Raw genomic sequence first — 27,872 nt, forward strand, 5'->3', positions numbered from 1 at the left:
TCTCCTCCCCCATCCCTTCAAGTTTCTTCACTGTTTTTCTCCAACTGTACTTCTTACTCCAACCCAAGTAGGGTGCTGTGATTTCCTTCATATTTAACACCATGCAATCCCCTCCTGAGTTTTTGAATTTAAGCTGAGGAACAGAGGTGTGGACCATTCAACCTGTTCAACCTATTAGAGAGTCTTTGTAGCACAGATACAGGCCATTTAATCCATCAAGTGCATTCTACCATTCAATCCATTTTGCCTTTTGGTACCTCAACTTAATTTGTCTTTGTTCCATATTCATTTTTACTGTTATCTAACAAAAGCTATTGATATTCGTCCTAAACTTCTATTTACCAGTACCCACAGTCTTTTGTGGAGAGCAATAAAGGTACTCAAAATCATGTGACAGAAGGGTTTGTATAAGCCAGTCTCTGACTTAAGAGTAGGAAAATGAGAACAATTGTGTAGTGCAATGTTTGCATAAAGATTTGTAGCTCGGGTGTCAGTTATCATAGTTGTGGGTATGTTCACCGAGCTGGGAAGTTGAGTTTCAGATATATCGTCTGAAACCCTGTCTCGGTGACATCTTCAGTGTTTTGGAGCCTCCTGTACTGTGTCTTCTGAAATTTATTTGGTTCTGATTGTTCGTTGTCATGTATATATGAAAACACTGAAGATGTTACCTAGACAGGGGACGAAATGTCTGCACATTAACTTCTCAGCCCGGCAAACATACCCATAACCATGATAATTGAATCATAAAATCATAGAATCTCTACAATATGGAAACAAGTCATTTGACCCAATGCCTGAACTCTTTGGGCAATCTAGTGTGGCCAATTCACCTATCCTGAACATAGTTCTAATAAAGAGCTAGAATTGGCTTTGATGGGCTGAAAAGCCTCATTCATATCTTTTCGTCATTCTATTTTGAACTGAGTCCATGCGGCTTTGACTTATCAGTTTGAACGTATGATTTGATTGGTAAATTGGTAATCAGAGAGAGAGAAAAACAGCAGTTTGGTTTCTGTGCATTTCCCCATTTTGTGTTCTGGGACCTTAGAATTGTGCAAGAACTCTTAACTCTTGGAATCTTCTGAGTTGTTGCTCTACAAGTCTACAGGATTGAGCACTTGCATTTTGGGGATTCAAGAAAGGCTTTGCTAGAGCAGAGCCAGAAACATAATACAGTTCCCACCGCTGTGCTTCAATAGCTCATCTAAGCTGTGACCACAAGACCACTCCCTACTACATTCACACTCGAGTTAACCTGAGGCTTTTTTGAGTAAAATCTCTAATTGATACCAAATTGGAAACATTTTAATGTTGAGGCCAATGCTCCCGAGATTGAGGCATCTGAGCTCATTTTACACAGAATCCTTACAATTAGCAGGCATTTAAACAAGCACTTAACATAATAAAACATCCAAATAACGTAACAGGAATTTAATCAAATGTTTTACGCAAGTCCTGTAGAAATATTAGGACAGGAGACCAAAATCTAGAACAAAGTGGTAGGTTTTTTTGTGTGTCTTAAAGTAGAAGAGAGAGGTTTATGGAGGGAATTCGAGGACTTGGGGGCTGAGCAATTGGACATTTAGTCATTGCTGATGAGGCAGTTAGGATCAGGGAAGAAACAGGGCAAGGACTAAGCAGGTGAATTGAAAGTGGATGAATTTAATGTCATTAGGTATGAAAAGAAAAATAAATTTAAGGAGAGTAAGTTTGGATTAAAAGATAATAAATGCGACAGAAGAAAATATAAGACAAACGTGTAAAACTAATGGCTCAGAAATTCTGAACTCACCCTGATCAGGCAAATAAAACCTCACATTTAGCTTCAGTCTAATCTGGAATTCCTGGGAAGGAGCCTCTTGATGTGAAATGGGTGAGACCTGTCAAGGAAAAATCAGAGTGGGCAACGGAGAAAGATCATTGTCAAAACCACTCTTCAGCTTCCAGCAGGAAGCACCATATACTGTGGCTGGAGTGTCCAATTTCCACTTTGACAGCTTACAAAGGAGTAAGTATCTAAGGCAAGTGTGACATAGGATGCCAGGTTGGTGAGGAGGGTAGAGCATTCAGTCATTAGGGTGCCAGGTAGGTGAGTGCTGATAGGTTAGTGGATGGGTGTTTAGAGTAGGTTGGGTGGAGTGTCAGGTCAGAGTGGGAGGGGGACCTTATGCTTGGTCAGGTCAGGAGGAGGAGGAGGGGGGACAGTGGGTGGATGGAGGATGTGGGAGGTGGTTGCTGGATGAGTGGGAGTGTTTGTTTCCAGTACTCAGTGGATGCATGGTTCAGGTTAGAGGAGGGAGGCATGGTCAGTGGGGAGCTACTCATTAATCGGAGCTGAACCTAATTTTTTAACTTTTGCTGGGTAAATATTAAGCTGAAGTGAGTCTGAACCATTTGAAATCTCTGACTTTAAGGGACTGTTTTAGGTGGTTCCAGGCACAGGGCAATTGTGCCAGTTGGAATTTTCAGTTTTCCAGCCAATTCCCTCAGAGTCCCTGATATTTCCAAATGATCTATCCACAATTCCAGTCTCCATTGCTGAAATTTCTGGGCCAACGTTTTCAAAATCTCCTAAAATTCACAACCTGAGAGCATGGGTTTCCAGACTTATAATTCTTCACTTTATGGATCAGAGCGATTGTTAGCCAGTTCTGAGCAATTATCACGTTTTTAAAAGAGTAGGCACATTATTAGTTACTAGACTGAGTTTAATGGACAATTATTGTGCCCATGCAGCAATCTCATGAAAACCACAGGGAGGTTAACAGCACAATGCTGTTTCTTATGAAGCTAACAAGCGTAGTGGTTGCAACGTGTTCAGCAACATATATGAAATTATGGAGTATCTCTTATGTGTCAGAGGTTGTTGGCTGATCTTGTATCTTGCGTGGCATAATTTTGGTAGCAAAGTAAGTGGAACAATTTTTGCCTGCTGAAAATCCCAGCTCATGACCTGACATCCTCTGAGTTTGTTGCTGTGTTCATTTCACCAATCGCTTATTTCTGCCATTTAGCTTATGGAAATGTAGAAAGTAGGAGCAGTTGGAGGCCATTAAGGCTGATGTGCTGTTCAACATGATCCTATATCCTGATGCTGTCCACCCATGCTCTCTCTATACTCCTTGAGACTTTTAGCTTCCAGAAATCTGCCTATTTCTTTCTTAAATATGTGTGGTGACTTCAGCTCGCAGCCTTCTGAAGGGGTAAGGTGGAGCAGGTAGGAGGATCTGTTAGAAACCTATAAAATTCTAACAGGACTAGACAGGGTAAATGCAGATTACCAGGGCTCACAGTCTAAGGATATGGGTAAGCCATTTAACACACAGAGTCTTTAGTGCTCGGTTATAGGCTGCTGGGGTGGGGGATGCGGGACGAATCTGGCCATTTCCTTTTGTAGCATATGCTGTGACAACATCAGAGCTCCAGCATGGTTTACAAGGCAAATACACTCTAAGAAAGTGTCCATTTTGTGAAAGTCAAAGATAAACAGTCCTTATTTGATGAACCGTCATCCCATTCTACTCCAGTGTGAAGGCCACATTCAGTCAAATACTTTGATCTACCAGAGTCATGGGATTCATATCCTTGCAGTTCGAGGATAGGACCACAGTCAGTCTTGAAGTGCAAATGCAAGCAATCCAGATATTACAGGTAGGTCGGTCTGAGTGCTGTTCAGAAACTAGTCCAGGGAGTGGGGCAGTTTTTGCTGCAATGAGACAATGAGGAGGGATTGGAAGTAGATGGTCGAGCCATTTGTAGTGATGGTATGAGTGGGAGAAGCAGTGATGTGACCCCTATAAGTGACTAGGAGGCATGGAGGCAGGAAGGGTTAATAGTTTAGGAGGATGAGGTGGCTGGGAGCCAGGGAGTGGACATGATACAGTGAGAGGTTTGTAGCCTCTGAGCCTGGGTGAGAGGCACATGTGGTGGAAGAGTTAGAGTGAGTGGTGGCCCTGTCAGTGCGAGATAGCACAGAGACAATGGTGGCATTTATCATTGGGGATGGCAGAAGCTCAGTGACCTTCTTTTGCGCTGCTGGAGTCCTGCTTACCTTGGACACAACTTCACTGACCCAGGCTGAAATCTGTGTCCAGGCTGCCTGAAAATGGTGGTCAGCCAAGAGAAGGATTGTCTGTTTCTCTCCACCACTCTCTGTCCACCAGCATCTCCAGATCGCTGTCCACACAATGGGAAGGGGTCTTTCCTTTCTTTGGTTACATACCTTCGATAAGAACGGCTGAGCATCACAGGGCCAGTTTGTAGTTTGCAGCTTCTGAAGTAATGTGCAGGCTGGGCTTTGATTATGGCACTCCCACCTCTTTGCCTGTGCAATTCCCCCTACTGAAAGGCAACCCCTTCTGCCTGGTTGAATATTTAATGAGATGAAAAGTGGAAGATTGCGTGAGTCAAAAGGTGTGGTGCTGGAAAAGAAAAGCTGATCAGGCACCATCCAAGGAACAGGGGATTCGATGTTTTAGGCATTCCTGATGAAGGGCTTATGCTCAAAATGTTGACTCTCCTGCTTCTCGGAAGCTGCCTGACCGGCTGTGCTTTTCCAATGCCACACTTTTTGACTCTAATTTCCAGCATCTGCAGTCCTGACTTTCTCCTCATGGAAGATTGTGTGAGAAAAGTTGCTTTGATCCACGGTGGTCCAGGCACTGTGATCCTCACTCAACAAAATGCTTCAACTGAAAATGGAGAAACTCCGACCACATTCTTTATACAAACACATTTCACAGAGTTGTGGAGCAATGCTCCCTCAAAAGGCTGTGAATGCTGGACAAATGACATTTTTGACATTATCCGTACATTTTGATTGTGTAAGGATACAAAGGGATATAAACAGAGGCAGGAAAGTCGAGTTAAGGTACAGATGAGCTGAGATCTAATTGGACACTGAACTGACTGGAGATGAGCAGCCCTAGTAAGTGCTATTCCTTTATATTTCTGCGATGAATCTTCCAGGATTTCAACCAGTGCTGCCAACTCTAAATGGCTGTTTCATCCAGTTCATTCTAGAAGAGTCGTCTGTAGTTATATATTAATTAATATTAAGTGGAGACTCTGGGATTCATTTAATGTATGCTTGCCCTCTAGTGTCTACTATATTCAAATACAATACTTAGCTCTTTCCCTCTTACAGAATTTCAAGATGGCAATAAACACGTTCAGGAAAAAATCTGGCTAACAGTTGAAAAGAACAACAAGTGAAGAAGCTCAGTGACTATGTATAGCATTTGTATAATAACTCTCCCCAACATCCCTGTCAAAAAAATTCCAGCTTCATTCCCATGGAAGGTGGATTGTGCTACAATTATAAATGAAAGGAAAATGCCTACACTCAAAAGTCTGGAATTTTACTGGTGTTTGGTGGTACATTTAAAGTAGTTTTCCTGATGGATGCTTTGGGGTGAATTGTGGGTAATTTATGAAAAGTTCCAAGCTTTAGTTTTAACAATGTTTGGTTCCATAACTAACTTTGGAGATTGCTTTGAAAATTTGAACCAGCATCAGGAGCATGAACACCATCCTGGACGATGTTTCTGAAAGATAAGCAAATTACCTGAAGCTATCTGAGAATGTTTAGTAGCCATTCCTTTGTTGGAAAAAGTACTGCCACAAGTCATTACTTGATAATACCTCAAGGGCTAGATTGCTAATTGACCGTTCTGAAACACCCCACAAGAAAACATTTACCAAAAATGGAATCAAAATCGCTTCTTTCACCTATACTGTAATGACAACACCATTTTATCCACAGAACAAAGCAAATGGCAATACTAATTTTTCTCCTGTGCAATTCTGTTTTAAAGGTGGTTGTAGGCTTAAGTTTTTTTTTGATTGATAGATCCAAGTCAGCTTTAAACGGTTCTAGACCAGTCCCTAAATTTCTTGCAGTGCCCTAGCATTTATACTTTGAAAAATGTAGAAAAGTGGCCTGTAATTGGGGATTAGCTCCACAGAAAGTTCAGATTGGCAAACAAATAGTGCACTGAATGACACCTATTGATTACATTTCAAACTGTTTCAAGTAAGTGCCAAAGATAATTAAGAGAGAAAATCTATGCATCTTTAGCTCAGCCACCTCAACATGATTTTGTTGGGCATTGCCAAATATTGGTTTCTTCACTGTTTTGAAGAAAGAATATCCATCAGGCTGGACACTTATCCAGTTCTTTAGAGAAGGATTATCATGCCTATAGTCTAACTAATCCTTTCATCCTTACTATACCTGGATCATATGTAAGACTTTGTGAATTTGATGGCGTAGCAACATGCAATTGATAAAGCAGAACCTAACTTTCACAATTCATCTGGATGTCTTCTTGATTGTACTGATGGCAAAGCTCGATCAGGCCAGCCTTTTACCTCATGACACATAATACAGGATGTTATGTGGTTATACGACATAACATGTTAGTGATTGGGATGGAAAGTGAGGTTCAGCTGATGAAATTTCCAGCTATAAGAGCAGGTAGGTGGGACAGAAGAATCAGCATTGGCATTCTAATTCTGTAGTTGAAAGTTGACATCACACTATAAATTGATACCAGAGTAGCTCATCTAAGATGTCTCATTGAAGCTCAGGTGAAATCTGTTGATTTGGGAGAATTCCCAGGCTTGTGATCACTAGATAAAACAAGTAGGAATGTGTGAAATTTCTTCAATCCAAGGTAGTGAGGACATTGCATCCAGGGTGTGAATTGTTGCTCTCTCTGGGGAATTTAGAGTAATTCAATACTATTGTTTGTTCAGAACCCTTGGGAAAAGGTAAACAATCACTGGTCACATCTGACATGCATAAATGTTGAAATTGGTGGCAAATTAATGTTATAATTTCCCAATAGTTCTGCTGTTGTCATCCATAATGATTCAAAACTGACAACTTTTTGGTTAATCCCACTTTACCTTCTTACAAAAGACTCTTCACAGTGACTATCTGATGATCCACATGCTAGGGTCAAATGGCTGGCATCTTCCCTTTCCGCAAAGCAGTGGACGGTGGGAAGGGCAGATAAGCAGGTGGGTTGGCAACAGGATGAAACCACCCCCATTTCCTACCCCTTCAGGAACTGAGTTCTGGCAGGAAGGGCAGTAGTCATCCTTCCTAACCTGCCACCAGTTAAGGCGCTTGCTTGGTCACTGACTAACTACTTGAGAGCCTCATCATGCCACCCCTTGACTAACTGTGTCCCCAGCAGTGGGCTGGGCACTATTAAAGAAAACTCTAAACCCATTTATAATCACCACCTCTTGTCTCTCTGTTTCTCTCTTCTCTCTCTCTCTCTATCTGTCTCTGTCTTTCTCTCTCCATCTCATACACACACACACGCACACATGTGAACAGGAAAACACAAACACAGATGGAATGGAAACTGGAAAAACAGTCTGTGGTCTTTGTTCACGAGATCTGTTGCGATGGATCTCGCTGAGTCAAAGATTTCTCCTTGACCTTTTTCTAAATGCTTTCACTGGTTGGCAAGAAGTACAGTGTTGCTGTTCCACTTGTGAAAAGTTAAAAAAAATCACACAACACCAGGTTATAGTCCAACAGGTTTATTTGGAAGCACTAGCTTTCGGAGCGCCGCTCCTTCATCAGGTGGTTGTGGAGAATAAGATTGTGAGACACCGATTTTTAACTTTGTCCACCCCAGTCCAACACCGGCGTGTCCAAATCACCATTTGTGAAAGGTTTTCTGACTTATCCAATTCAAATTAACAGCTTCTAGCCTCTACTGAAGGAAAGTTAAGCTGGATTTCTTCAGTTTTAAGGTGGCTTACTATAGAGAACTGAGAGAGAGAGTTTTTTTTGGTTGCTGCAGACCTCCTGGTTTCTCTTCTGGGCCGACTACCTCTCTCCCTCTCTTAGTCACAATCAAGCTGTTCAGCTCCCTAATAACCAACCATTTGGTTGTTGGCAAGGCAGAGCACCTTTGCCATTGATAACTGGGCACTAATCAGCTTCAATTGTAAAAACTTCTTCAGCTCCAGTTCATCAGCACATTGCTTGAACCGACTACTACACAAACATGGTTCTCAAACGGTATTGAATTCTTTAAAAGATGCAGCCATCCTAGAAATTCCTTGGTTTAAAACTGTTCTTTCTCCCTTCAGTCAAAAAAAAAAGACTCCAGTCTTTCCACCACTCTTTCTCTCATCTTGGCATCAGTTTCATCCTCTTACTGACAGTGTGATGCTAACAGTAGCTCAATGTTGCCTATTTGGCAAAATATTTCACCTTCCACACCAGTTTGGTATTAATGATCCCACAATTCAAATTTCAGAAACATTTTGGACCTCAGCACTCAGCAGCAAGGATTGTATCCTGCACCATCTTACTACTTTTATCTGATCATGGTCAGTAGCTATGTTAGTATTTATTGCCCATTCCCAGTTGCCCTGGAGAAGGTGGCGATGAGCTGCCTTCTTGAAACGCTGCAGTCCTTGGCATGCAGGAACATCTAAAAATCACATATCCAAATTTCTCTGCCATTATTTTGTTTTAAGCACTAATATTTTGGGCATTTAGCAAATTGTTGCATTTTTTATTGCTAATTATTGATTTGTTTATGTCTGATGGCTCAATTGACAAAATGGCTAAGATTCTTTTGGTGTTCCTAGTCAGGGTTCTGTAATATTTCAACTTGAAAGTTATAATTGAATGAAAACACTCTTTACAGGCTTTGAAAAGTTAGGTTAAAAGCATTCAAATGCCGTGATTAATGCGTTTATGTGAGATGGGTCAAAGGCATTACTGTGTCCTTTACATGAAGTTTGAACTCTTTCACAGCATTTAACCTCTCTCGCACTTTTTTGCAATTGACTCCATATGTTCAGTGTCACAAGCATTTAGTTAGGATGCCAGGAAGGAAAATCAGGCCCTGAATGGAAGATGGGGAATGCTGCCTTAACCAGTTGGGATGTAAACTTATGCTAAATGTCTAGTTCTAGCCTTTCTATTGTTACGAAAAAGTGCCAGAGAAGAACCAAAAGTTTATTATTTTCAGTGGAGTGTTTTAAAAGCTGGTGAATCCATCTCAGTTGAGCAGTGTGAGTTACTTTTAAATCTTTTGGGAGCTCTAGCTGAGTTATCAATAATCACTGTGGGTTTGCACTCCACAGGGTGATGATCTTCTCTGGCCATGTGATTGATATCCCATCTTAGCTTCTTGTTTCTACGTGTATATTGACATTTTTCTTTACTTATACATATAATACGTTTCAGAGCACTGTAAACCATGATCATCTTAAATTAAATTTCAATTTAAAAAAACCCTGAAAATTATGGAATCATCAGACCTTTTAAATTTATCACTGGGGAGAAGACATCCTTGGAGGATTGGGCTGCTGAATAGGATATGAAAGGTCTGTTTTCCATGATAACATATGGTGAGTTAATTTGGGACCTTTACAGGGCTCTTGTGCTCAGTGGTATTATAAGTCGTTTTCACTGTTTGTCGTCCTGTTGGAATGCCTTTGGTTATGCTGCTGCCTTGCAAGTCCCAGTACCCACCCATTGTTCATGTCGTTAAACCTGGTAGGCAGTAAAAATATTCAGGAATCTGTTGCATTGCCATTGTCAAATTGTGGTAGTGTAGCTATTAAGTTCTCATCAAAGTGGCACAAACACCCGAGTTTGCTTTTAAGCCTTGAACTCAATTTGCCTTAAGTTCCGGGGTTGATTTTTGTGTTTGGATGTGTATTTCTTTTTATTTTGCTGATCAAGCTGAGGGTTTCCTTCCTGGTAATTGGACATGTTTACATTCTGGACACCCACTGTCACTATCAAGCGATACCAACATAATCAGTACTTGTGCATACATTCCTACTGAAGTCTATTCCTAAACCTGTGAACTCCCACTCTCTCCCAAGGCCACTTCATCTTGGTTCACTCTTCCTGCTTTTAAAGTGACTCCCAAAAGCCTAATTGTGGTAGTTTAGTTTTGGTTCTCCCTCTTCCCTGATTATATTCCTTTATATCGTGCACAATGTCTGTCTCTCCTTTGATAAAGTTTTCAGAGATGCACTTCTTTGTAAGGATGATTAAATGAGTGTGTTGTTGTTTTGCATTTTGCTGCACTGAGACAGCAATGTTCAACAAAGCTACATCTGTCTACCCACCAGTAGGCTTGAAGCCTCAACTCGCAACATCATTTTCTGTTTCACCATCTCCTATACCTGTCCCTTCAATGAGTGAAATTGACAATTTCATGCTAGTTAATCAATGTAAATAGTGGGCTAAATACTAAACCGTTTCAGGCTGCAAACACTTACCCATTGGAGGTTGTGCTGAGATAGATTAATTTTAATAGGTTACTTACTATCAGCAGAAAGAGAGACCTAGATCCGCTTGAATCTTGCATCAGACTGAAAATTGACTTCATGGTTCAGTCTCTAAATTCAGGTATCTACAAAGTTGAGTTAAAGACCATTCTCAAAACATGGAACTGGTTCACACTTATTCATCCATCTTCCTTGAGAACCTACAGGCAGTGATCACAATATAGTTTAGTAATAGACCGCCACCCATTGGTTTCTTTATAGTAGATCATGAGGTTTATTTTAAAAGAGAGAGGTCATGTGTTTCATATTCACTAATGATCATATTCAGATCCCAGCACTGGAACATACCTCAGCTGTCCCCCACACCCCACAGAGCTGGATTATGCTTTCCTTCACTTGAATATGGTCTTTTATGAAATGAAAATGTTTATTTTGGCAGGGTACAAATTCAAGTGCCCATTGCTCACTTTTTGAAATAATGACAGTGCATCATTGGCTATTTTGGTAAAGTGGAACACTATCTCTCCCTTTGAATTAAGTACTCCAAGGTGAGTCAAAGTGGTTTCAGGATCACAACTATAATAACTTTAGGATTTCAATTGAGAACAACAGCCAATCACATGAATTAATAAGTGTGAGAACTTCAGTCTTCAAAGACACTACAAGGGGAAGGCACCTGGTGGTTGGATGGACTAGCTACTTTGAGAAACCTGGATGAGGTTGTCCATTCACACATTCTCTTTGATAATGAAAATCATGAACGAAATGGGGAGGGCTGGTGCGGTGAGCATAGTGAAAACAAGATGACAAAGGGCAATGAAGAAACGGGTACTAATTTACTCATCATCATATTACGTACAAGATTAAGGAAAGTACTTGGCATCAAAGTATTTTGATTCGAAGAATATTTTTTTAAAAATGAGAAATCACCATGAAATTAGTAACAATTTAATTTTTGAATATGATATCGACACAAATTTGTTGTGAATAATGCCTTTTTAATATTTCATTAGATAGCTGTAAGTTTGTGAATCTCTAGTGGTTGGTAACAGCAGTCCTGAGATGCATTATTGCTAATTTGAAGACTAATTTGGTAGATTGATATGGTGTCATTCATCCTTCATGTCGTGTAGTGTAAAGTGTTTGCAATTGGAATTTTAAAAAGAAACAAGTAGCCACTTACACCTCCAGCTCCTTTGCTGTAGCTGGTGAATTTTGTATGAAACTGGTGTCAACTGCTATTATATATTTGCAGTGAAAAATAGAAACTTGTCCCTGGCTCTCCTTGTCGTGGCACACTCTGTCTTTAATCATACTTTTCATCAGTACATTGAAATTTCGGTTACCAAGGACAACATCATAAATAAATCTGTTTGTTGAGTTTTACTTGCAACTTCCGAAGTTTGTGCACTTAGTGTGAGTGAGGAAGAGAGGCGGTCGTCTGTGGAAATTTATAATCATTTATTACATATGTGTGAAGCGAAGAAGGAATAAAAGCATGAAGGCATACATCCATAAACTGAGGCAGAAAGCCTAAATGAAAACTAAAGTGAATTCCTGGGTCTTGTCAGAATGTAATGAGAAACTAGGGCTTTTATTCATAGTGGCGGAAGATACATTTGCTCTCAATCTCTTTTTAGCAGTAAATGCTTCACTGATATATCACATCAAATTTGAACAGAAATATTTGTGCTCTGCATTATAGCAAAGCTTTGGGAATTACTACATGGTTGAATAGATTCTGTGAAGGTTTATAGCATATATGGTCACAGTTATTATATTTAATCATAATATATCTAATTCATCGTATTTTGCCCAGCTGTATGTGACTTGGAGTAACATTTTATGCTATAAAAATATACCATAGTGCTGCAGTTTTTATGGTAGTAAATTGCTTAGTAATAAAGAACACTATTCTATTATTTAAACACTTTTTTTATTGTATGTTGATTGTTAGAAATGATGTTTAATCTACAAAATAAAAAGCTGGGCATCTGGAAGGCAGTTTTGAGCTTAATGCACTCGAGAACATGTTCCTCTCTAGTCCAATTAATGCCATATGCTCTCTCCAACAGAGGCTACACTCAAGGTTCTTTGTTCGCTTTCCTTACACTTTCAAGACTGACCAGGGATAATCAGCAAAGGGAGCTGGCTAATTATTCTGAGAGTATTTGTAAGCTTGACATCATCCAAAATTCCATCGGCACGGTGGGCGGCACGGTGGCACAGTGGTTAGCACTGCTGCCTCACAGCGCCAGAGACCTGGGTTCAATTCCCGCCTCAGGCAACTGACTGTGTGGAGTTTGCACATTCTCCCCGTGTCTGCGTGGGTTTCCTCCGGATGCTCTGGTTTCCTCCCACAGTCCAAAGATGTGCAGGTCAGGTGAATTGGCCATGCTAAATTGTCCGTAGTGTTAGGTAAGGGGTAAATGTAGGGTTATGGGTGGGTTGCGCTTCGGCGGGTCGGTGTGGACTTGTTGGGCCGAAGGGCCTGTTTCCACACTGTAAAGTAATCTAATCTAATCTAATCTAAATCTAAATATCCTAACTTGTACCAAGCCCAGCGCAAACCACCAGTGCTCCCTGACCTACATTATTGGTTCCCAGTTAAGCAATGGCACAATTTTAAAACGTTGACGTTTATTTTCAAATCCTTTCCACGGCCTTTCCCCTCCCTCTTTCTGTAACCACCTCCAATCCCATAACCTTTCCCCTGTGTTCTTCTAATTCTGATCTCTTACAGTATCTCTGACTTTAATTGCTTCTATGCTCTGGAATTTTATCCCTAAATTTTTCTGCCTCTTTCCTTTGTTTTCCATCAAGACACACCATGAAAACTTTCTTTTTGACCCCAAGCTTTTGGTCATTTGTTTTGATATCTCATTAGGTGTTTTAGTATCATATTTTCTCTTATAATATCCCTGTAGGTATTATGTCGATACCATTAAAGGGTAAGGGGTGGAAATGCCCTTTCCAGTCTTCCACCCTGCACCATCTTACCAACAATGTGAGAGGTGGCAAGTGCTCTCTATTTAAAAGGCCAATGCTTGACCACTGATGTTGTTATTTTGTCAGTGGTGGGCAACTTTAATGAAAAATTATTGTAATGCTTAAAATTTTGTGTTTTAACATTGAAGGTAGTTATAATAATATTTCTTGTGCTAGGCACATTAAGTTAGAGTGTAGGTAAATTTAAGTAATGCAGTTTCCATATGCATGATGAGTGTCTGCCAAACATTACACTATTGATTTGGAACTCGTTAAATCAAATGAGTTCTTGTTAATAAGGAGATTTACAAATCATTAGTGTACATTGGCACTTTTTTTTCTGTTAAATGTATGAATTGAAATATAGTTGTAATGAATTATGCTGAAGAAATGTCAATATTTTCAAATCCTGAAATCAATGGATAACGTATTCTGGGGTCTGTAGTCAACATTGTAATGTCCCATTTTAGTGTAAAATGGATGTAGCAAGAAACCTTAGCAATGGCAAGGTACATGCACAAGCACTCAGATGATTGCTAAATTTGACAGGGTCATTCTTTTTAGGTAGTCATAGCTGGTAAATGAGTGCAGGCTTTATTTACTGAAATGAGACTTTTTTTTGCCCAATTCTGGATCTGTTTCTGAAATTGGTGATAAGTGTTCAGAGATTGCTGCAATCTTCAACTTTCATTTCAGACTCTGCAGGAGTCTAACCAGTGCTGCTTGATGGAACACTTGCCAGGATGAGTGCAGCTCCAAAAACAATCAAGAAGTTTGACACCATTCAGGACAAAGCAGCTCACTTGAATGGCATTTCATTGCAAATATTCATTCCCTTAGCAGGAACAGTGTGTACCATCTACAGAAATTCACTAGGGCTTCTTAGCACATTCCAAACCATAACCACTACATTCTAGAAGGAAAAAGCTAGCAGGTACATGGGAGCAATACCATCTGCAAGTTCCTTTCTAAACTACTCATCATCTTTACTTGGGAATATATTGCCATTTCTTAAGTGTTGCTGGGTCAAAATCCTAACGACATTGTGCGTCTACCAATCCCAAATGGATTGTCACAGTTCAAGAAGGCAGCTCATCACCACCACCTTCAGCAAGATTAAGGATGAGCAATAAAGGCCGATCCAGCAGTGCTGCCCACACCCCTTGAGTGAATAAAAAGAAAGTTCACCTGGGTGACATAAAAGAATTACCCAGAGGTATTTTTTACCTTACCACAAGGGGGCACCTCCTAAATTAACGCTGTGTCCTTTACTCCAATCCCCATTAATTGGCCCCTTATGTAGGTCTCAAATCCTCCCATTCTGTTTTACATGGTCATCTTCAATTATGTGATTGTAGGTTGAAGTTCATCACTGACTTTTTTTTCACATTTGGAAGTGCAATCCCACACAACCAAATGGCTTTTTTTCTGCCACCATATTACCTGTGGCAAGTTTTACCTATTAATCAGCACCACCATTAAATCACCCGTGTTTCCAATTGTTCAAATTATGTCCAGAGGCCATTCAGGGCAATACAACAACACCAACGGTGAGGGAGAGGGCTAAATCAAAATGGAGTTGGAAGAAGAGAAAAGGCATTCTACCCTTGCTATGGCTGTCCGGTTTGTCTCCTAGTTACAGAGCCTTCTCACAATTAACATTGTTGCTGACTTTGTCCTGCATAATGGGCAGCAGCTGCTCTGTCACAAGTTCTTGATGACTGTGGCCTCATATTAATTTGGAATCTTTTTCTTCAATTTTTCAGAATGTCCTTTTTCCTTGTTGCAAAGACATCAGGCCATGAGCTGTGGAAGCTCCAGAAAATCCCTGGTCAAGTCTTTGACCACAGTGTACATAATAAGAGAAATCTTCCTGTGCTATTACAACAAGGTCTCAGGATTTTGGTCGCACAACTGAAAACCTAGGCAAAACAATTAGTCACCCAAAATTAACTGGTAATTTAATCTCTTGGGTGACATCAGAACTCACAGAAAAATATTGAAGGATCATTTCTAAAAGCCAGGAGACATGTAGAATATAATCCAAATGCTTCCATGTCTGATGCAGAGTTCTTATTGTTGGCCACAGTCGTTTTCAGTGTCTGACTTCTCATCTGGTTTATTTTACATTTCCTCCATGCAGACAAACGTGTACGTCAGATTGTTTTTGTGTGTGCAAATATGTGTGTGTGCATGTTTTGTGTGCATATGTGTGTACAAATGTGCACATCAATAATTTCCAAATTGTCACCTATGTTCGGAAGGATGAATGGTGAAAGGACAATGCTGCTATCACTCTAAAGCTGCTGTCCTTTATATTTAGCTGGGACCAGATGGATCTCATTGCTTATTGACTAGGTGCGAAAGATACAGTGCTGATGAAAGGGCTTTTGCCCGAAGCATCAATTTTCCTGCTCCTCAGATGCTGCCTGACTGGCTGTGCTTTTCCAGCACCACTCTAATGTAGACTCTGCTTTCCAGCATCTGCAATCCTCACTTTTGCCTGCAAAAGAAACAATATCTCAATGACTAGCAAGTGTACAACATCTTCAAGTGATTGTCACCATCCATTGCATATTGCGTCGACCAGCAGAAGACCAGCCATAGTGGCTAACAGTGTTCCATGACAAACCCTTTTGATTGCTCTCTTCGGCTAGAACCCTGCTACCGGAATTTCTTCACAGTTCACACTCACTGCTATTTTGTCTTATTATGATGTATATCATGTTCAAAGACAGGGCCAGGGATTTTTCTGGAGTTTTCTCAGCTCTTTGGGTACCTGAGCACCCAATTCTCAGATTAACCCTCAGCTTATTCTCCTCTGGCACCCATGTCTTATAGTCACCCTTCACAAATAGTGTTTTTCCACCTGACCACAAGCCATTAAACAGCTTTGACCTGTTGTAGGACTTCCTGAGTACACAGTTTGTCTTCAATCCTGTGAAGAGACATTTCTTTATAATATTAAATTACATAATCATCATTAATAGTAATGAAACTCCCAATGTTAGTGCTTCTATTTATTGCAGTGTTATTGTGCTTTAACATGAACATGCATCTACAATATATTAAAGTAAAAGTTGGCCTGCTATGCAAAGCTAGCTTCCATCATTGTTAAATTGCTTATTTCCTCGATAATCAATGTTCGTATGTTTTTCCGTTTTGCTGGTTTCAGTGAAAACAAATTGTTGACCTGATTCGGACTTTGGTTAGGTGAGAGAAAGGCAGAGATAACAGCTAGGCTTGTATCTGATAGAGTTTAGAAGAGTGAAAATCATAGATACTTTCATTAAAAGAAAGTGACTGCTAGCCAAAAAGCTGATAGAAAATTGTCCTTTTACAATTGGAAATTAGGATATAAAAACCGGGAAGTGTTGCTCCAATTATACGAAACTCTGGTTAGATGCAGACGCCAGGTACAGATCTGGGCGTCATTCCTCCAAAACAATGGCTTGGTCTTGGAAGGAATGCAGCACAAATACACTAAAATATTACAGGGGCTCCAGAGTTAGATTGTAAGAGAAGTTCTACGTCATCAAGGTTTGCATTTCCTGGAATATAGAGAGTTTAAGGATAGTTTTGTTTATGTTTTTAAGATTTTGGAAGAGTAAATAGAAAATCCTTGTGGGGACTCAAGAACAAGAGGGCATTCCTTAAGATCAGATCTAGGCCATTCACAGAGAAGATGGAGGAATGTGAAAGGTGATGGAAGAGTGGTCTCACTCCCACAAAACAAAGCAGGAGATGCAAGTTAAATTAATGATTTTAAGTAGAGCTTTTTTTTCCAGCTAGCTATGGCATTAAGGGATATGGAACCAAGGCAGATTGTGTAGGATAGAGATCAGCTGTGATCTGACTGAATGGCTGTAGGAGCATAATGGCTTGCTCAATGTTCAGGTACATTGTGTGGCATCAACTAATATTAAACAAATTCAATTTTCACTGATATGGGCAACAAGTGCCTAAATTTTTGATTGTCTTACATTGGTCTAAAAGTGCTCTCTGACTGTCCACCAGATATTTGTACTCTCTGCTACTCTCTCCCCACCCTCACCCTCCCCTAGCTTATCTCTCCACGCTTCAGGCTCTCTGCCTTTATTCCTGATTAAGTGCTTTTGCCCGAAACATCGATTTTGCTGAAGCTCCTCGATGCTGCCTGAATTGCTGTGCTCTTCCAGCACCATTGATCCAGAATCCACCAGATATTTAATGCAATAGCAGACAGTTCAGTTCTTTATTAAAATTTTAAAAGGCAATTGTTAAATTTCAGGCAAATGTACATGTAACTGAACACTTCCTGGCATGAGATAAAGTGGTGTGAGTTGTCCTTTTTGGAGGTGATTTCACAGCTGAAGTTAAGGAAATTTGGCATTTACATATGTCTTTCCTTCATAATTAATTATAATGATAGGGTAGTCATTTTGTGTAGTATAGAGTTCCATTACAGAAATGTGATGAAACAGCAGTTTTTAATTTTGCATTGTGTTAGTTGCATTGATCAGGGTACTGTGAGAACTTGACTGGTCTTTTTCGTTTCGTATGAACATGCAAATTAGGAGCAGGAGTGTGACCCTCAAACCTACCCTACCATTCAATTACATGGTGGTTGATCTAACTGTGCCACATTCCTGCCTTAAAAAATATTTTAAGACTCTGTTTCCACTGCCTTTTCAGGAAGATAGTTTCAAAGACTCATGACGCTCTGTGAGAAATACTTCTCACCTTGCTGTTAAATGGATCACCCCTGATTGTTAAACAGAGACTACTGGTTCTAGATTCTCCCAAACAGGAAACATCCTTTCCACATTCACCTGTCAAGACCCCTCAGAATCTTAAATCTTTCAGTCAAGTCATCCTTCACTCTTCTAAACTCTAGCCTGTCCAACCTGTACATACCAGATAGGAGTCTTGTAAAATTCTGAACAGCCTCCAATACATTTACGTCCTTTCTTAAATAAGGAGACCTATAGTGCACAAGGTACTTAGATTTGGCCTCACCAATGGCCTGTATAACTGAAGCATAACCTCCTTATATTTGTATTCAATTCCACTCACAATAAACAATAATGTTCAATTAGCTTAGCTAATTACCTGCTGTACTTTTACACTAATCTATTGTGATTCATGCATGAGGATTCCAAAATCCCTCTATATCTCAGAGCTCTGCAGTCTTTCACTATTTGGATAATTTGTTCCTTTTTGAATCTCCCTGCCAAAATGGACAACTACGTTTTTTGTCACATTATACTTCATTCACTATATCTTTGCCCACTCGATTCACCTATCTACACCCCTTTGTAACTTCCCTGTATCCTCTTCATAGCTTACTTTTCTAGGTAGCAACCACACACTCAATCCCTTTGCACAAGTCACTTATACATACTGTAAATATTCATGCATGGAACCATTAATGTCCATCTGTATTGGTAGGCAGAGGCCTGTGTTTCACTCCTTACTTGAAGGATATCATGTCGGAAAATTTAGCATTCCTCAGTTTTGCAAAGAACTGTCAGCCTAAATTATGTGATTAAATCCTGGAGTGGGGCTTGAACCCCTGACCTTCTGACATTCACAAAAGTGTTGTCAGTAGAATTGAGGCAGCACTCAAAGTGGTACAGAATCTTCAGCAAGTTTAGCTGAATTTATACTGCACATTTTGTGTTTTGGAGATTTGCAGTGATGCAGCATATGTAATATCATTCATCCTAATGAGGTTCTGCATCAAAACTGATTGTGCTAATTGTGGTGGTAATTTCAATGGAACCAGTTCCTTTTCAAGGCCCTCAATTGTCCTGATAACCTTGATTACTATTCAGTTGGGTAACAGAGATTTGTAAAGAACTGCTTTCCTTTGTGGTAGACACTTGAGCTCTGGTTCATGAAATTGAAAAATAAAAATTGACCTTGTCAGCTGTAAAAGCCTCTTTGTGTTAGTTCTCAGGAAACTTTGTTTCAGAATTGTGAGTGAAAAAAATGATTACAGTTAACAGCTTTTTCCCCTCCTTTTGTCTTTATAGGGTCTCTTCATCTTCCTGATATATGGAGTGTACAACACAGAGGTAAGGCTAGTTATAGTGTCTCAAGGCTGACAGTCTGGATGAGAGAAGTGACAGGCTTCTGATCTCACAGAAGGACAGAGCAGCTCTTCGCATGAGTGTCCTACTGCCCTTCATGCTTGGACTGCCCCATATGCATTCAGGTTTACCATTAAACACTGACAACCAGATGGAAAAGGACACATTTCTCATAGTCACATACCAATATTTCAAAGTCCTTTTTATTTTTCAAGCATCCCAAGTTTACAGAGTGATGGGTATTTAAGATTTAGAACTTTTCTTCGTGTGATGGACTGGTTCTTTTGATGAAGACTGAAAGATTAAATACCAAGGTGTAAGATGTTGTGGAGTACAGTGTTGCAGAAAAACATAACATTATTATTATCTCATGAGATTTTGTTATTTTCTCTGTTGACCAGCATAAGATCATTTCTCAAAAGAAACAGTCTATATATCTGATTGCTAATACTTATTATACAGCATCATCATTTCATATTTAGTTTCCATTTCAAATCCTTTATAAATTGCTTTGATGGTGTATAGCAGATAACAGACAGAAGTAGTGTAATAGATTTACACTGTAAGGTCAAATTGCAAGATCGTAGCTTTTAAAAAAAATGATTCTTGTGGTCAATTTCATATTCCAATTGGTTTGAAACCATGGTTTCAATCTCAGTAGAAGATGAACTATCTTGAAAGGGGTGCCACAAGAAAATTGATCAAGTGTTCTTTATCAGTGTCTTCAATAGGTTGGGGTTATGACCAGTTAGTGAGGATGTTGTTTGTACATGTGCAGATGCAAAAATGCGGTATAAAACCAGGCAATTGAAGGACAGGACCTGCGGCCTCATCCTTCAATTGTCCAGCCTATCCTCAATTTCCCAGTGCAGCAAACGGGCGTTATTGCTTAATTTGTCACTGAAGGTTATTCTCTCTCAGCCAGTAAAAACTATTCTTCACATATGTCAAATATCGCTTCCTTCTAGCATAACTCTATTGAGTTGACTCTTGAATGAGTGGACTAATTCCACAAAGAATATCTGCAAGAAAAGATAAGTTTTCAATTCTGTTTGACTGAAATAGGGAATGCATTGAAACTCCAAAAACTGAAAGTAAACAGATGCTGTTACAGAAGAATGAAATCTGTTTAGGTGGAATACACAGCTAAATTAGATTGCTGATTTGCTCTATGATCATAAATTTCAAAACACCAGAACAAACTAATTTCATGAACACAGTAAATTTATTAAAGATGACTGAGGGATAAAACTGAATATAATTATACAGTATTAAAACTGATATTACATAATTCTTCACTCAATAAATAGTTGTGTCATAATTGAGTGTAGGGCTGAGTGAAAATATAAAGCTGGAGTGTTTATTGTTAAAATGAAGTTGCTGAGTAACAGAACTTCATGGAGCAATGAATGCTGATGTGCAGGCAGAATATAGAACATGACAGCCACAGTATCAGGCCCTTCGGCCCACCATGTCTGTACTGACCATGATGCCACTCTAAACTATTCCCACCTGCCTGCACATGATCCATATCCCTCTATTCTCTACCTGTTCAGGTGTCTGCTAAATGTCTTGAATGTTCCTATTATCTCTGCAGCTACCACTCCCCTGGCAGCATATTCCAGGCACCTATAACCCTCTGTGTAAAAAAAAAAAGTGTCTCGCACATCTCCTTTAAACTTCCCCCCCCCTCACCTTAAACCTACTATTTGACATTTTCACCCTTTGAAAAACAATCTCCAACTATCCATGATCCCCTTGCTCTGACAATCTATGCAATGACTGAAAAAAGCAAGCGTCCCGATTGTTTTCTTAACTACCTTTTTCACTTGTCCTACTGCCTTCAGGGGTCTGTGGACCAGCACCCCGAGATCCCTCTGTTCCTCTGAGTTTCCTAATGTCCTGTCATTCATTGAGTACTCCTGTGTCTTGTGATTTTTCAGCTACAGTTTGGCATCGTTTGCCAGAGTGTTCTGGAATGGTTAAGTTGTTTGCTACATGGAAAACAGAAAATGGAGAAGAGGTCAATGAGCAACATCTGTGTATAGGCAAATCCTGTGAGTGACTTTGTTCAACCGTCAGCGCTCAGTCAGGCTGGACAATTACAGGGTTACAGTCTGCATTTTCCTTTGGTTGTGAAAATTGCTTAGTGTTCAAATGGTTAAAAAAACAAATCACACTGACAATCACATCCCTGGAGTGCTGTGGTGGTCTGAAGACATTGAGATGAGGTTCTGCATCCTACTAACAGGAACAAATCTCTTGTCACCTCTGACATTTAGATATAAGTATGATATGATACAAATGCACATGTTACAGCCTCTTTAAATAAAGTATGTGGCAGACATTCATTATAGAAATGAGTTTCTCATGAGAATTGATTGCTCCCCTGGTAGAGTGTTGCGTTAGCCATGGAAATTGTTAACCAGAATGGTCAGAACATTGGTCATTTACAAGGGCAGCTGCCTGTGTAAAAAATATTGATGAGCTCGAATTTAAGCAATTTGGGGCAAAGGTTGAGACGTGAACTATACAGGAATTTATGGTTTGTACAACGGTGGACAACATGCAGAACGAATGAATAGCAAGGAATTATTAAAAGTCTCTGATCTGATTTTTAGGCCCTCAGACAACTTGAAAAGGAACTTGCAGTTGTTTATAAGCACCAGTTAACTTTGGATTAAAATATTATTCGATGATAATGGCTCTCTCTTCAAGTATTATCCCTCTCCCTTTTAAGTCTGCCATCACCACTCGGTTCCTTAAAAAAATCAAGCCTTGGTCCTGCTGTCCTTGCAAGCTGATACTTCATTTCTGACCCCACTTTCCTCTCCAAAGTCCTTGCTTGTCTTTTTCTGAACTCCAGGTTTCAACGCCTCCCACCCTGTGGTAGTACTGAAGTAGTCCCTATGAACGTCACAAATGACAACCTAAGAGACAATGATAAACTAACCCACATCATCGTTCTTGGTCTCTGTGCACTCAGTGATGCAGTTGATTATCTCATTCTCCTCTACTGCTTGTCTCCCATTGTCCAGATGGGTGGCACTGTAGTCACTTGGTTCCACTCATATCCAACTAATTACAGGCAGTGCAGTACTAACAATGGCTTCACTTTCTACTTCCACATGTTATTGCTGGTGTGCATAAGGATCTATCTTTGCTCCATTCCTATATTTCATCAACATATTACTTGGTGAAGTAATCTGAAACTGCACTATCAGTTTTTACATGCACATTGATATCACCAAGCTCCACCTCCCCATTATTCTCTCGACCTCTCCACTGTCTCTCAATTAGCAGACTGTTTATCTGACATTCAGTACTGGATAAACAGAAACTTTCTCCAATTAAGTATTGGGTAGACCGAAGCCACTGTTTTTGATGCCTGTTGCAAACTGCCTTCCATAGTTTTCAATTCAGCCCATGCCTTGACAACAGTCAAGGGGTGATACCAGTCTGTCCACATCCTGGATTTTCCATTTGACCCAAGAAGAGCTTATGTATCCATCCCATCACCGATGTCAGCTATTTCCACTTTTGCAACGTTGCTTGATTTTGAAGATTTGTGGTTCATTTGCATCTGAAGCTTTCATTTGTGCCTTTGTTACTCCTCAAGTATCCTATCATACTTGTGGCTGGTCTCCACACTCTGAGATCCAAATCTTTACTGTCCATATCTTGCATATCATCTCCTGCTAACCCATCATGCCTGTGTTCACTGATGTACGTTAGTTTGCAATCGAACAACATGCTGATTTAAAAAATTCTCAATTAGAGGTGCTGAAAAAGCACAGCAGTTCAGGCAGCATCCGAGGAGCAGTAGCCCTTCATCAGGAATACACTGAATAACCTGTTACAAAGGTTACAGAGCTGCGCCCAATGCTGTTAGAACATAGAACATAGAACATAGAACAATACAGCACAGAACAGGCCCTTCGGCCCACAATGTTGTGCCGAACTTCTAACCTAGATTAAGTACCCATCCATGTACCTATCCAAATGCCGCTTAAAGGTCGCCAATGATTCCGACTCTACCACTCCCACGGGCAGCGCATTCCATGCCCCCACCACTCTCTGGGTAAAGAACCCACCACTGACATCTCCCCTATACCTTCCACCCTTCACCTTAAATTTATGTCCCCTTGTAACACTCTGTTGTACCCGGGGAAAAAGTTTCTGACTGTCTACTCTATCTATTCCTCTGATCATCTTATAAACCTCTATCAAGTCACCCCTCATCCTTCGCCGTTCCAACGAGAAAAGGCCGAGAACTCTCAACCTATCCTCGTACGACTTCCTCTCCATTCCAGGCAACATCCTGGTAAATCTTCTCTGCACCCTCTCCAAAGCTTCCACATCTTTCCTAAAGTGAGGCGACCAGAACTGCACACAGTACTCCAACTGTGGCCTAACCAAAGTCCTGTACAGCTGCAACATCACTTCACGACTCTTGAATTCAATCCCTCTGCTAATGAACGATAATACTCCATAGGCCTTCTTACAAACTCTATCCACCTGAGTGGCAACCTTCAAAGATCTATGTACATAGACCCCAAGATCCCTCTGTTCCCCCACCTGACTAAGAACCCTACCGTTAACCCTGTATTCCGCATTCTTATTTGTTCTTCCAAAATGGACAACCTCACACTTGGCAGGGTTGAACTCCATCTGCCACTCCTCAGCCCAGCTCTGCATCATATCTAAGTCCCTCTGCAGCCGACAACAGCCCTCCTCACTGTCCACAACTCCACATATCTTCGTATCATGTTGCTGTTAGTGTCATGTTGCTTCCAGCATGTGAATGTCTGTCGCCAGGGAGAAGTTGCTGGCTGCCCTGGACAGCTAGTCTCAGAGACTGCTGGAACTGCACACAGACCTGCATGCCATTGAGCTAACCTTAGTGCTCAGTACCAATGGCATGGCAACAGCAGACATAAGAACATAAGAACTAGCAGCAGGAGGAGGCCATCTGGCCCTTCAAGCCTGCTCCACCATTCAATAAGGTCATGGCTGATCTTTTCATGGCCTCAGCTCCATTTAAAATTATATAGCTGTACTCCTGATGAAGGGCTTTTGCCCGAAATGTCGATTTTACTGCTTCTCGGATGCTGCCTGACCTGCTGTGCTTTTCCAGCACCACTAATCCAGAATCTGGTTTCGAGCATCTGCAGTCATTGTTTTTACCTGATTTAAAAAATTCTCAAGGAGAAAGTGAGGACTGCAGATGCTGGAGATCAGAGCTGAAAATGTGTTGCTGGAAAAGCGCAGCAGGTCAGGCAGCATCCAAGGAGCAGGAGAATCGACGTTTCGGGCATGAGCCCTTCTTCAGGAATGAGGAAAGTGTGTCCAGCAGGCTAAGATAAAAGGTACGGAGGAGGGACTTGGGGAAGGGGTGTTGGAAATGCGATAGGTGGAAGGAGGTCAAGGTGAGGGTGATAGGCCGGAGTGGGGGTGGGGGCGGAGAGGTCAGGAAGCAACACGACGGCTGGAGGAAGAGCGCCTCATTTTCCGCCTAGGAACCCTCTAACCACAAGGGATGAACTCAGATTTCCCCAGTTTCCTCATTTCCCCTCCCCCCACCTTGTCTCAGTCAAATCCCTCAAACTCAGCACCGCCTTCCTAACCTGCAATCTTCTTCCTGACCTCGCCGCCCCCACCCCAACTCCGGCCTATCACCCTCACCTTGACCTCCTTCCACCTATCGCATTTCCAACACCCCTCTCCCAAGTCCGTCCTCCCTACTTTTTATCTTAGCCTGCTGGACACACTTTCCTCATTCCTGAAGAAGGGCTCATGCCCGAAACGTCGATTCTCCTGCTCCTTGGATGCTGCCTGACCTGCTGCGCTTTTCCAGCAACACATTTTCAGCTTAAAAAATTCTCAGCCTTGTTTCAAATCTCTCCATGGGCTAATAACTCCTTGTTGCTTAAAGGTGTCTGTGTTCATCTAATAGTGGACTCTTGCGTATCTGGCTTTTAATCTCTCCATCTCTGCTGGGTCTGCATTCGGTTGCCACAACCATAAGCTCTGGAATCTGTTCTTTGCAACTCTCCACCTCATTTTCTTCCTTCAAGATACTCAAATCTTACCTCTTTGGCCAAACTTTTGATTCTCTTTTAATATCTCCTTCAGTGCCTCAAAGTCATATTTTGTTTTATAATGCTCCTGTTAAATATGCCATCTAAATATATTTTATTGTTGAACTTTCATCTTATACCTCAGATTGCTGTATTAATATCTGTCTACTCACCCTTAAGTCCTAGTCTGTACTAAATTTAGCAAGAGATCATTTGCAATTAAAAAGTGAAATGTGGTGATCAGCTAAGTTCAGCTGTGATTGCTGCTTGCTGAAGTTTCACTCGTTTGTGATCTAGCTAAAGTTCCTTGAAGTCCCGAGGAGGACTATGGATCCTGGTCTCATGGAAATTTGAATACTTTAGCCAGGGCATGGGACAGGGGAGTACATCAGGGCCCAATAACTGGAGCATAGGGCTGTATGGCCTCACAGTGTTCTGGGCAAGGACTGGGCCTGGGGGTCAGGTCACGATCAGTCCTAGGGCCTGTGAATTCTGTTTCTGCCGCATTCCTGATGAAGGGCTTTTGCCCGAAATGTCGATTTTACTGCTCCTCGGATGCTGCCTGAACTGCTGTGCTTTTCCAGCACCACTAATCCAGAATTCTGTTTCAGTCCCAAGTTTAGCCTCAATTAGACTATCTTGTCATGGCAGGTCACCTCTGCTGTTACACATGTGCCTATTATTGATTTCTCCATTAACTTACTGATACGCTGATATCCAATCCAAAGATAGCATCTATTTGCTGGAAAGATCAAGCTCAGTCTCACTGATCTCACCAATTCCTGCACAGCCTTAACCTAGTCAGGCTGCTTGTCTGATATTTTCTGGTACTAGATGATATGGAATTTCCTAGAGTTAATCATTAGGGAGGTGACTGCTGTATTGCAAAGGGTTAATTTGAATATGTAAATAAAACAGCCTTCATTGTCTGTGGACAGGTTGTCCCTCGAAGCCTTTTGGTAGAGGCTTAGTATTGACTTGCTCTTAATACTTGCTATGTTTAAATGAAGGGTAACGTTTGTCAACAACCAAGACTCCTGCAATATTTATCAATCCAGACACATCAAAACTAGAATAGGAGAAAAGCCATTGTCTTCATCCCCTGTCACAAATTCTATCCACTTATTCTACCTTCTCTTGAGGCTGAGCCAGTCTGTTCACAATCTCAGGTCTTATTTGACCATTTGTAACTCTGCCTTGCCTCAGCTAAACTGCTGCTAAAAGCTCACCCATGTTTCTTGCGTTCAGACTCCCCTATTCCAATGTCTTCCTCACTATCATAATCCATCTTCACAGACCTGAGCAGTTCCAAAATGTCGTGTACAGGTTCATCCTCTGTTGGCTGTTGTCTTTTGGTTCCAGCACATTCCCTACTGAATTTTATTTAATTTTCTAATTTTAAAATTCTCATCCTTGTGTCTGATTTCCTCCATGACATCATCTTTCTGTATTCCTGGTGTCCTAGAACCCTCTTGGATCTGATTTTCCAATTCCGCACTCCCTTTATCTGACTGTTCTTGGACCTCAACTTGAATTCCATCTCAAAACCACTCTGCTTCTTCAACTCTTTCCCTTCTTGTGAACATCTTCCTTTAGGGCCACTTCTTTTATCAAGTATTTAGCTGCCTACTTTGAAGGCTGAGTTCCATTAGGATGGATTACAGATGCAAATAGCCACATTGTGAATACAAAACTTTCACACTGTGCCATTGCCTAGGAGCAGTTCCGGGGTTTATTCCATTCACCACAAGTGGATCATGGATATCACTCATGAAGAAGGATTAGGAAAGAATGAAGACAATGTGCAAGTGATGAAAGAGGTTTGTTATGCTATTTGACAAATTGACAATTATGTTTCTCAAATATACAAAGTCAATCAAGGGCAGTGAGCTGGATCATTTTGAATAGAACATGAGCAACATCAATGTCTTTGTTAAGCAGATTTACAGATGGTTGCTCCCCAATCCCAAAGAAAATGTTGAAATTGTTTCACACTTACAGTGCAAGGTATAAGTTGAAATAACATTTTTGAGAGCGAACAGAGTGAATTTCCTCTTAGCTACACTGACCTTTGACCTTGGAATCCCACAGGAGTTAATCTGCGCTGTCACATAAATGCCATCATGAAAGCCTCTGTACTATGGGATACATTTAGAATTGAAGTTTAGCCAGTGCAAACATAATTTTGATTTTGAAGCGATGCTGAATTCACATGGTATTACTTAGATCTGATCAACAGAGGTGTAACAGACTCCTAATATGGGGAATGGTATTCTGCAGAAGTCCTGTATTAAGCAAGGCTTTGACTCCAGAATTGTAAATGGCAAGAAGGACAGTGTAGAACTTCAAAGGGAAATTGTTAATTTTTGGGTGGATAGGTGGCAGATGAAATTCAATGTAGAGACATTTGAGGTGACATCCTTTAGTACAAAGAATGTGG

General features: G+C 40.7%; 1 protein-coding gene across 2 annotated transcripts in view; it reads left to right on the top strand.

The window, feature by feature from the left end:
* The window catches only part of LOC122554545 (adhesion G protein-coupled receptor D2), a 308,358-nt gene that overhangs the window by 111,346 nt on the left and 169,140 nt on the right, over window positions 1–27,872 (top strand). For both annotated transcript variants that reach the window (XM_043699743.2, XM_043699744.2), the window contains one exon: window positions 19,296–19,337. In XM_043699743.2, the coding sequence (XP_043555678.1) occupies window positions 19,296–19,337 (42 nt within the window). The remainder of the gene's footprint in view (window positions 1–19,295; window positions 19,338–27,872) is intronic.

The sequence above is a fragment of the Chiloscyllium plagiosum genome, unplaced genomic scaffold (genome assembly GCF_037043375.1).
Source record: "Chiloscyllium plagiosum isolate Xiang-an unplaced genomic scaffold, Cpla_swu_hap1 HiC_scaffold_9, whole genome shotgun sequence".
NCBI classification, from domain to species: Eukaryota; Metazoa; Chordata; class Chondrichthyes; order Orectolobiformes; family Hemiscylliidae; genus Chiloscyllium; species Chiloscyllium plagiosum.